The sequence below is a fragment of the Lygodium microphyllum genome, chromosome 24 (assembly GCF_053477565.2).
Source record: "Lygodium microphyllum isolate KBCC chromosome 24, Lygodium_microphyllum_v1.1.10, whole genome shotgun sequence".
NCBI lineage: Eukaryota > Viridiplantae > Streptophyta > Polypodiopsida > Schizaeales > Lygodiaceae > Lygodium > Lygodium microphyllum.
Window position 1 is genome coordinate 16,990,764 of NC_141158.1, and position 12,018 is coordinate 17,002,781.

Sequence of the window (12,018 nt, forward strand, 5' to 3'; positions counted from 1 at the left end):
CATGTGAAATCCTCATGTGGTTGCCACTCTACGTGTCTAGTGTCGCATACCCAAAATCCATAGAATTTGTGCCAATTAATTAGTGCTCCTAATGCTCTGCAAAATGTCTCCATGGCTGTTACAAAGGCTCTAAAGTTCCCCTCATTCCCATCCAAGTAAACTGTTGTATCATCAGCAAACTCCACATCAAGAAGCTCCTCAATTTCAAGGATGGATACCCTGATTCCTCTGATACCTGTAGATTTGTCTCTCAAGAAGGAAATCATGGCCTCTGCTACAAATAGAAAAAAGAACGAAACAAGTGGGCCTCCCTGTCTAACTAATCTACGGATGCTGAATCTATCTCCTCTTGCCCCTCCAGTCATGACCTAGCTATGTGCTGAAGAATAGAGGGCCGATACACCCTTGACCCATTGCTCTAGAAAGCCCATCCTCAGCATTGTGCCCTCTAGGAACCCCCAATCCACGTGATCATATGCCTTCTCAAAGTCGAGAAGGAGCACAATAAGGTCTCGCCTCCTGGATCTAGCCAAGCCTATGGTCTCCCAAAAGGCGAAGATGTTGTCCAAGATGCTACGCTCTCAGACGAAGCCTGTCTGAGTGGGGTGTATAATACCTGACATAAATGGTGCCAACTTGAGACTAATCGCCTTTGCGAGGATCTTATAAGCAGTTCCAAGCAAGGTGATCGGTCTCCACTGTGTGATCTCTAATCTATCTCCACTTCCTTTCGGGATAAGATGAATCAACCCCTCAGAGAGTCTCTTTGGCATAGTCCCTAATGCCATAATCTCTTGAAAGGCTGAGTGAAGGCCTTTTTTGATAAGATCCCAGTAGCTCACAAAGAAGGATTTATCTAGTCCATCTGCTCTTGGAAACTTGCCTGAGTGTAGTGCCCAAAGAGCCTCCTCCACCTCCTCTGTAAATGGGCCATCAGATGCCTACTCATCCCGTCTGTAACCACCCTCTGCGTGCTCTGCCAGACTACTTCTCTATCTCTCTCATATCCAAGGGATCTAGTGGTGAATCCTAGTAGGGATGTATAGTACTATGTAGCCACCTATCTCACATCTAGAGGGCCCTATGCAATGGATCCATCAACTCTCCTAAGTCTCCAAACACCCTGTCTAGAGAGTTTAGGCCTTGTGGTGCGGAAAAAATCCCTATTAACCCTATCCCCAGACTGAGTCCAAAAAGAGGCTCTCGCGTGAAATATGTACTCTGATCTAGCTTCCTTCATGGAGTCAATCTTTGCCCTAGCCGTATGCATCCTCTCAACTATCTATCTGCATCCTGGTCGTCTCTCCTCCTCCCTCTGTAAGGCAACCAATCATGCCCTAGCAGCTCTTTCTTTCTCTAGAAGGCTATGTCTCCTCCTTGTGGCCTCCTCTCTGAAGAGGGAATTAATCTCTTGTAGGCTCTCATCCAAGTCACTAGCTGCCCATCCAGCTGAGAAGGGTCTAGATCTCCAACACTGTGTGACTATGTCTCTAAGATCATTCTTATAAAACAAGTGCTCTAGAATCCTAACATTGGAATGGGGTCCCCCTACTCTCTCAAAAAGAAGTATCTGAATCGGTGAGTGTTCCGAGAAGGTCATGTCAGGTATGATGCCTGTAAGGCCGCCTTTGTCATAGGCCCAGTCATCCACATAAAATCAATCAATCCTAGAGAAAGTCCTCGCTCCTATCGCCCTGTCTCTCCTAGAGAACTAAAGTGAGCTTGTGGTCCTTCCAAACTTTGCTATGAACCATGGGTCCTAGCCTCTAATCTGGAATAAGAACTCCTCCCAAGCAACCTGCTCTTGCCCCCTAATGATTTGTTTCCATCTGCCTCTCCTGTCCTCAAGAGCCTCCACCATGTTAAAGTCACCCCCTACCACCCACTGATCAACCTCTGGTAGGGACTAACTGAGGGTGGTCCAAAATTGTCTCCTGCTCGTTGTCCATTCGGGGCATAAATGGCCAACAAACCAATGAGTGCCTCCTCCACTCTCACTGAGACCCACATGGCTCTCCCTAGAATCAGAATACCCTAGTCTTGTACTGATTGAGTCCACTGCTCCCCAACACATGCATACTCCCGCCTGTATCTCGGTAGCACCTACACCTGCTGCCCAATAAGTGTGACTCTGACCTAGCAGTAGCTTCCCGCAATCAGGATATCCTATCGCCGAAAGATGGTGCCCCTGTAACATAAGACAATCAATGGATCCTCCTACTAGAGCTCTGTGCAAATCCTGTCTCATGAGGCTCCGGCCCTGCCTAAAGTGACAACCTCGGAAACCTCGATTCCATGAGAGTATCCTCATGGAGTGAATCTCAACCTCTCGAACCGGCATGGCTGTATACCCCATGTCTGCCTCTGCTGCATCCTAGCATATACCCGATCACGTGTCCTCTCCGCTAGGGGGGAAGTCCTCAGAGTAGTCATCTAAGTCCTCTACCTCCTGCTCACTGTCCTGGGCCATCACGGCCTCCCCTGCTTGCTATATATTAGGTACCTGCGATGGGCTAAGCTCGGGAAACTCAACCTAATGAGGCGCTGGTCTGGGGGACTGTGGCGTATCTATAGCTTGTTGTAGCTCCTGAGAAGCTACTGGTGTCGTTGCCTCCATGAGCTAAATCACATCCCTCTGCAATACTCCCCCTATCAATGGATGTGGGACCTCTGGCTCTAGGGCATCCATAGGAGCATCTATGGGAGCAATGGGGGGACTGCAATGGCCCTGCATGGGGCGGCGGCATGAGGTCCCTGATCACTCTCCATTGTCTCAACTCTAGGCCCTCGTGCCCCTGCCTCTCAACAGCATGCTCTCTTCCCCTGGTGCTGTCTCCTCCGCCTTGCGCCATCTCTGGCGCTCTGCATCACTCCTCTGACGTGTCTCGGGTCTACCACCTCCCTCATCCTTGAAGGAGGCGTCAGCGTGTCCTAGGGCATTCAGCTACGAGATGTCCAATCATCATGCAAGCAAAGCACTGACCAGGGAGCCCGTATAAGAGATTCGTTGGATAAGAAAGCCCCCGTGAATGGAGGGAATCCTAAAAGTTTAGGGAAGGCAGTGCACAGACTCCATGGGGGTATTATCACTTGGACCGAAGAGTATTTGTGTGGGCCTTCTAAGACTGCGTCAGCAAAAGTCCTATCCCTTTGTATGACATGGCCGAATGCACTGCCAATCTCAAAAAGGTATGGAATTAAATACTTATCAAGGCCATGAAAAGAGATGTGATGGCAGTGCCATCTCCAAGCAAGGAATAGTCCCCTCCCTGGATCCATCAGTCAAAGTATGCTACTGAGGTCCTAACATCAAGCAAGCGGGTAGCGAGCAATGCCTCCATCTGCTCGAGTGAGCTGAGTTGGATCCTAAAGCATCCCTTTCTGAGGGGCACCACTCGCGTGATCCTAGCTGGGGTGCCAATAAGAGCAGATTGGATGGAGTCCTTAAAAATGTGGATAGTCGAACAATCTCCAACCACTCTACAGACCAAGGATGACGCTTCTAGATCTGACACTCTCTTCCTGAGTGCCAACTATGTCTAGAGCAAAGCAGATCGGTAGGAAGGCATCGGCTAAGTGTATGCGGGGGGCTACACTAGAACCCCCGGGGGATGGTGGAGGACCGGCTGCAATCTCGGGCGATACGCTAGCTCCATGTGCCGGTGGTGCAGGTGCTTCGGTGCAAGGTATAGCTGGTGGTCTACTTGTTGAGGTTGTGCGGGGGAAGGGGAGATGAAGGTTGCTTGTGCAAGGAATCTAAGTACCTTGGAAATGTGTGCATATGCAAGACACCCAAAAGTATGAAAATGTCCAACAAAAGGTTTCCCGCTCTTCCAAGCCTCAAAAGGCATGACATTCTTTAATGCCTTGGTGGGGCACTTGTTCAAAACATAGCAGGCACACATAACTACTTCCATCCAAAACCTATGTGACAAGCTCTTTTTTTTCAACATACATCTAGCCATCTCCATGAGCAACCGATTATTCCTCTCTACAAACCTATTCTACTGTAGAATATAAGCAATAGTGTACTGATGGACAATGCCTTTCTGATTCAAAAAAGAATTCAGCATAGAAGACATGTATTCCCCCCCTTGGTCCGAACAGAGAGTCTTAACCCTACAACTATATTGATTTTTAGCAAGTGCTACAAAAGTAAAAAAATGCATTATACACTTCTGACTTTTTCACCAAAGAATAGACCCAACAAAAGCGAGTAAAGTCATCGATAAAAGTGACAAAATAGTAAGAGCTGCCCGATGACTTTGTCTGCATAGGGCAACATACATCTAAGTGCACAATTTGTAATCTAGCAGTTACTCTAAAAGCAATATCATGGGGAAACAAAAAACTATGTTTTTTCCCCAAAAGACAATCCTCGCATATATGCTCAGGCCGTCTCTCTAAGAGAGACAAACCATCAAGCATCTATGTATGTTGCATAAGTATCAAGCAGCTACCATAGTTTACATGCCCCATGCGAGCATGCCATGACTCTGCTTGAGACATAGCAAGAGTGAGAGTAGACACTATATAGACCAACTAATCAATTGAATAAGCATCTAACTCATATAATCCATGACATAAAGTGCCAATCAAAACCAAAGTCATGTGTTCCTTATTTCTGATGATACATCTATCATCATCAAAGATGACTTGCAAACCACACATTGCCAAAGAAGAAATAGATAACAAATTTTTCTTTATGCCTGGCACAAATAAGGCATCCTGCAAGCGGAGAACAGATCCATCGATGGCTGTCAACACGAACTACACAATGCCTTAAACTGGGTATGATTCATTGTTGGCACACTATACAGACTTGCCAATAAGGGCTGCACCACTGTCAAAAAACCATGTGCTTGCATCCTCAATAGAACTAAATGCTCTATCAGCCTAAGAAGAGTCATAACTACATGTATAAAAACAATAGTCCCGGTTTGCAATAAAAGACACGGACTCAGTAGCAATGGAAGGTGCATCAAAAACAGACATCCTTGACTCCTCCTCCTTGGCTATGCGCTTTCTACATTCTGTAATGTAGTGTCCTGGCTTCTTGCAATAGTGGCGTTTGTCTTTCTTGCCTTGCATGCCCCTCTATTTCTTGCTACTCTGTGAAGCACCTAATGTCGTCCCAAGGCTCTGCGGAGCATTTTTAGATTGGTTGCACTTACCCGCCTGCCTTGCCATGAAAGCCTCCTTAAAGGCTATAGCATCCATATCACTATTCTTTCTTGCCTGCTCTTCCTCTAAGAGCAAACTGACCAAATTAAGGAAAGTAAGTGACTATGGGGAAATCCTCATCGTGAGGTTCAAGGCCGTATGAAAGGCTAAATACGAGGGTAGCAATGAATTCAAAGTAGTAGATATCAACTACACATCTGAGTAATACTCATCTACATTCATAAGCTACTCACGTAAGTCCTGAATTTTATTTAGACAATCCTACATAGAATCACCCTCATCCATCTTCACAGTGTCAAGCTCTTTCTTCAAGAAAGAAATACGTGTCTCATTCTTTCCAGTAAACATCTACCCTAAGGTCATCCATGCTTCTCATAAAGAAGTTGCAAACCGAATGTGTGGGATGACATATCGCTGAACTGCCAATGCAATCAACTACAAAGCTTGAGCATCTCGTGTGTCCCATGCCTTTTGTGCTGCTAATCTCCGGGGAAGTGGTAGAGCTGAAGTGGGCTGAGTTTCCCTTTCTCCATGTCCTCCTAAAGGATGTGTAGCAGGAGCCACAACTATAGGCCTAACTTCTTCACCACTAACATAATCCCAAAGATTCTTTACAATCAGCACATTCTTCATCATAAAAGACCATAGAGAATAGTTGTTGCCATCCGACCTATCCTCCTTGGACACATATGTAAATACATCACCTCCCTAATTCTTATCAAAGAGCAAAAGAGCAATACTTCAAGCTGGACCAACCTGGAAATCTCAAAATTTCCAGAAATTACAGCAAGCACTTTGCTGTAAATAGCAAATTTAATCACACTTTGTTAAAAACTGTCTGAAGTACACACTGTCCAAGGTGCTCAGCAGCGTTAAAAATGCAAAAGCCCCAAAATTTCTTGTCCCAAAATGCACAAACTCAGTCTATTTCAGACTAACTAATGTATATTTGCCAATCTTTAAGCTAGCAACAAAAGCCCCTAAATTTCACAAAATCTCTGCCAGAAATGTGTCCCAAACATTTGCAAAAACAAAGAGATGATACCCAAGCACCAGCCTTTTCCAGCGAATGAGATCTGAATTAAATTTTGATTTAAAAACTTTACCCTAATTTTCTCAACTGAGGTCGAGTTGGACTATCAAGCACATCAAGCAGACTTGGCAGGGGCTGGTGGAGCTCGAGCTGGAGGTGAGTGGGCTGCACGCACAGGACTGGCAAGCCATCTGTAGTGCAAGTGGCATCTGGTACAGGGGGGGCAGACTGAAGCAGGCTAGCGGCGCAGTCAAGCAGACCAGGAGCAACAGGGAGTGGCGCACTCGGAGCTATGGAGATGAGTGCTGTTGGCGTGCTGCACACAGGACAAGTATCCCTGCAGGCGGCGCAAGGCAGCCGAGCTGGAGGAGTGGCGGGCGCAGGCCAGGTGGTGGCATAGATGATGCTGGCGGGCCTGCAGGTGGCAGATAGGGCAGACGGGCAATAGCGCTGGTGGCGTTGACTGCTGGTAGACCTGGTGGTAATGCAGACAGCTGCTGCAAACAGAGGTAGCAACTCACCAAGCTGAAGCTCGAGGAGGGCAATGGAGTGCTGCTGGTTACAGAGAGAGAGAAGACTGAGCTGAACTCAGCTCTGATACCGAATGTGAGAAGGACAGATCGAAGCTCATCTGAGAGTACAGCTAATAGTGAAGAGAGTGTGAGTGCGTGATAGCACAACACCCAATGCAATAATATAGAGAGTATGAGATGCAAGTACAAAGTACAACTCTTAAACCTTAGGGTTGCTAGAGTGTGTTCACACCCGAAAGGTGTAAAATACAATAAGTACCCAAACTTTGTGACATAGGCACATAAAATAAAAGGAAACAAATTTTGGGGGGGGGGGGGGGGGGGGACCTCTCGTAAGGAGAGTAAAAAGTGCCCCAATGTCCTACCGAGGATCACCGACACTCCTCTGTGAGTGTAGGCATGAGTCAAACCCAACAAGTTCTATCCAGCTTGTCCTCAATAGCCAACATATGGAATACATCATTATTGCCAAACATAGAACCACTTGTGCTATGCAACACAACACAAGGTAGATTATAAAATCCCCTACCTGCAATGGATCCCAAAACGAACCCCAAATCAAACATTTGACAATATCCTACCCTATGGACTATCCCACAATAGTAGTGGACTTATGAATACTCGTTAAATCTCGTCCCAATCGAAGCAAATGAAGCGAAGGGTGTTGATGATTCTACCCAAGAGATTGAAACCCGCTATGATACCAATTGTTGGATTTAGGGTTACAAGAATGGACACGAAAAGATTAGACAAGAAAAAGCTTGAGAGTACACAACACAAAGTGTATTGAGAGGTGTCAATGTAGGAGATTTAAAGGACCTAATATGCCCTAGAGTGAATATGCATATATACAAGGCCAAGGGGGAAAATCTCCTAGTGAGGGAGCACAATGCCCCAACAATCCTAAGTGTGTTCACAAACATCACTACCATAATATGGTAGCATGATTTATTAGTAGAGTCATTCTTTTCTCTTTGTTTCTTTTGAAAATTCTAATTAAAAAGAAAATTCCAACCAAAATCATGTACAATTAAACTTAGTCACAAGTGTCAAACACTACATCCCCTTTTTTCAAAATGCAACTATGTTTTTCAGATACCTGCCATATGTAAGTGCATATATTCCATGGCAATGCTCTTTTGCTGACCATTTTTTCCGTTGTTTCTCCAAATCCAACATGATTAACTGGCTATCCAAGGAACCAGTTAGTAAAGAGGATGAATGTTTTAGATACATGAGCCGTGTGACCCATGATGTGTGGACTCTCCATGGCTGTTCCTCTGACATCCCCGGAAGCAAGTGATCCGCAATACCGGGTGCTACTTTAGGATTCTCTCTGTTTTGGGATGAAACAGTACATAGACCAAATTTTAGAAAGTTGTTCACATAGGAAGGAAATGATACTTTTTCTAGAAAGGCAAGAAAAGTTTAAAACATACCCTCCCCATTCATCTGTAAAGTTAAAAATGTGAATAAGCCCATCATCATCTCCGTAGAGAAGCTTATCATTATCTACAGTCCTAACCCATGTTCCACACATTGGTATGTTTTCCTATCAAAATCAGGTTTTGAAGGTTGACAGTGATTCAGCAACTAATCAAAAGCACTGGAGTACCACAAGAAGTTACACATAACATGAATCAGTTGGTTAAACAGCAATGGAAAAAATATCTTTCATAGGGAAGCAGAGATATCCTTTTTAAAGTTGAAATGAAAGAAAAACTGTTCATACTCGCCACTCTAAGAATAGCTACCTTGTAAAGAAAAAATTTGTGCCTTCCCTATTTTTGTTTGCTTTTAGCAGAAAGAAGGAAAAAGGGCAAAAAGGTCACACTTATGTCTACTAAAGGCCAAAATGACCTTAGATCAATAAGAAAATTACAACTAGGATAATGTGAAAATGATGTGATCAATGTGTACAGAAGCTCTTGGCTCTCCTACTATCTACAATATCCCTCATGCAGTTATGTTGCACAAATCTGTGTGATAGAATCATCTGAAGTGAATGGTCCTTAATAATGCATAGCAATGGTGACATTTGATAGCCTAGATTCTCAAATAACCCTATGTGTGTCACTTGGCTTAAGGATAAGGTCTCCTAGCTCTACACAGCTTTGTGCCTCTACCTTTAGCCCCTTCGGATAGTTCTCTACTGGGTGGAGATAGTATGAGTGGTCAAATCTGTGATGGTAGTCTATGACCTTCAAGAATTTTCCATGTCTATATTCTACTGCCCTGCAAACCCAAAACTACTCCTTATTTGGCAACATGATAGTGAATCTCAATTTCTTAAAACCTCCAACAGATAGAGCCCTATGCAACTTTGGTTGGAAAACGCCATAACTTATCATACGGGAACAAATCCCAAGCACCCCCAAACGCAAATGGTCCAAGGGGACTTGGGTGCCCCTAACCCCCTACCCCCACTGTAATAGGCGCAGCCTGGGGTGGCACCCCCACCGTAATAGGCATGGCCAAGGGCCACTCCTCCCTGCAATTGGCATGGCCCACCCCCCACCCCAGCTGTAATAAGCATGGCTGAAAGGGCCCTAGACTGTTTACAAATGTGCAAAAACAGTCCCAAGGGGTGTGGACCCTCTTGGACCATTTGTGTGTACGCAAATGGTCCGGGGTTTCCATCTACAAATCTTATAACATGTCTACCCAGAACTATGTATATAGCATGTCTGTCCAGAACTACCTATATAGGCAGTTTCCCTGTGTGCAAAGCTAGCTATATAGCTACTTTTCTTGTGTCGAGACTACCTTCATAGGTGGTTTTCCACCAATACCTTGTAAATAGTCACAAAGTATCTTCCTATACAACCAAGGTACCTAGCTTTGAGGTCAAATTTGCAGCTGCCTTTATTCGACCATGGTTTGAAACTCAAAATGCATGGGACTTGCAGGCTCTTGCTTATATCATCGTTGATGTTAGCATCCCATGTGTCAGCATGAATGTCATGCCATGTGTCAACCTTGCCATGTGGCATCCTCTTATAACAACATGTGTTCCCCTTAACCTCCCTCGGCTATAGTATAAATAGGTGTCATGGGATACAAGCCCTTCAGTCTTGCAAACATGAGTTGTGAGACTCTCGCAAGGTAAGTCCTCTTTGAGTTCTTGTCATGTTCTAGTTTTGTCTTGTATCGAGTCTTGTCTTGTAGCAAGCCATGCTATTTTGAGCATTGTCTTGTAATCGAGTTATCTCGCAATCAAGTTCTAGTTTAATTTCTCTTTCAAGTTCTTCTCTTCTAAGTTGTGAAAGCAATCTCCTCGTTCTCAAAGAGCACTTAATGTGTCCATAGCAGTTTGGCAAGACTCTCCTACCACGATCTTGCCGAGCCGTGATAGGAGAGCCTCAAGAAAGTAATGCAAAGCTACAAGCAGAGCAACCAGAAGCTTTGGGCTTAACACTACAAGACCTACAACAATATCTTCAAGAAATTCAAGAGACAAGCCTACATCAAGCCAAAGGTCCATTAGCTACTGGCAACCTTCATGATCAACAAAGGAAAGAACCAAAGGTCACTATTCCAGAGAAATTTGATGGCACAAGGTCAAAATTTAGGTGTTTCCTCCAATAGGTACAACTGTTTATACGTGTGCAACCAGATCAGTACCTAAATGATGCTTCTTAGGTTAGTCTCATAGGAACTCTTCTGTCAGGTACAACTTCCTCTTGGTTTACCCCTTTGCTTGAGAAGGAATTCCCATTGCTATATAATTTTGACACCTTTATACAAGAGTTCTCTACCACATTTGGAGAAGTAGATAGAACAAGAGTAGCTGAAACAAAAATCAGAAATCTATGCCAAGGGTCAATACCTACCTTGGTATATGCATCAAAATTTCAGCAACTCACGTGCGATTTAACATGGCATGAGGATTATTTTATTAGTCAAAATTCTGTTGGGGATTGAAAGATTATGTTAAAGATCTTTGCTCACTTTGTCAAAGATACATACACTTAGTGAATTTATCTCTCAAGCAATTGAATGTGACAACCGCTTGTTTGAGAAAAGACAAGAAAGACATTAAGGAGCAGCTTTGAATTCAAGCGTGATGAAGAGTTCTAAAGACCCAACCACCCAAGAAGACCAAGTATTTGACGCAGAGCCTATGTAAATTGATATGACGCGCTTCAAGCCATTGACTGCCCAAGAAAAACAATGTGGCATATTAATGTATTACACATGTATTGCAGCCAATCGAGACACAGCTAAATATTGTACTAACAAAAGAAAGATGAGCATTCATGGTGCCACTACTCCATCATTATCCAGAAACATCAACATCCAGGCTCAATGGCGACTATGCGGCTAGATAAAGCTTCAAGAAACCTAAAAGAAGATCTCCTTCTATCTACAAATCCAACATTTACCTTTATGTTACCAATAAAGATTCACCTAAAGGGAAGACAGATAGACAAACAAGCTTTGTTAGACTTTGGAGCCAAAGCATGCTTCATGGGACAAGAAATTTGCAAAGCAACATGGTATAGCTTCTAAGAAAAGCAAAGCCGTATATGCAGAAGTAATTGATGGTCGACCTCTTGCTTCAAGAGATGTCAAGTATGAGACTCAACCCATAAAAGTTGCCCTAAGGAGTCTTGTATTAGATATAGCCTTCAACATCATCCATTGTCCAAATAGTCCCGTTGTTATCGGGCTACCCTAGCTACAATTACATAGCCCCGACATCAATTGAAAGTCTAGAAAGGTTGAACCAAGACTAGTGTAAAATAATAGAAGGAAAATTTCTCGACCAATATATACTGAGACAAAGGTGTTTATGCATCAAGCAAAGAAAAATCCATCCTTTTTTATTTATGCAATTCCAATGGAGAAGCCAAAGGACAAAATCTTGGACACACTCCTAGCTCAATGTCATGGGGTTTTTTTTTAAGTTTTAGATGATTTGGCTTTGATAGAAACATTTGATTAGTTTAGTAATCAAATGTACAATGTTGAGATCCACATGTGATGTGCAAGCCGATATTTCATGTTAATAGGCCAAAGACCTTGAGGAAGCAGTGGGTGTCAAAGGAAAAAGTTGTGACAAGTTATGTTGGTTGGGTTTTGGGTGTCAATTTGGCCCTAGGACAATTAATTGGCCAACAAGTATGAGAGGTGATACTAGGGACTCGGCATTAATTAATTACTTAATGCCAATCTAAGGGTCAATTAAGACTAGGGACCACTTGGGGTTGCAAATGGCCTAGCCAATCGATTTGTGGATGGGCACATCTAATTTTGGGCAAGGTC

General features: G+C 43.9%; 1 protein-coding gene across 3 annotated transcripts in view; it reads right to left on the reverse strand.

Moving 5' to 3' along the window:
* Window positions 1-12,018, reverse strand: part of LOC148014880 (uncharacterized) — a 284,657-nt gene that overhangs the window by 150,936 nt on the left and 121,703 nt on the right. For all 3 annotated transcript variants that reach the window (XR_015688327.1, XM_087665264.1, XM_087665263.1), the window contains exons 10-11: window positions 8,190-8,302; window positions 7,850-8,086 (exon numbers count right to left, since the gene is read on the reverse strand). Coding sequence is in view for 2 of the 3 variants with exons in the window: in XM_087665264.1 (XP_087521390.1) it covers window positions 7,850-8,086; window positions 8,190-8,302 (350 nt within the window). In the remaining variant the exon portion in view is untranslated. The remainder of the gene's footprint in view (window positions 1-7,849; window positions 8,087-8,189; window positions 8,303-12,018) is intronic.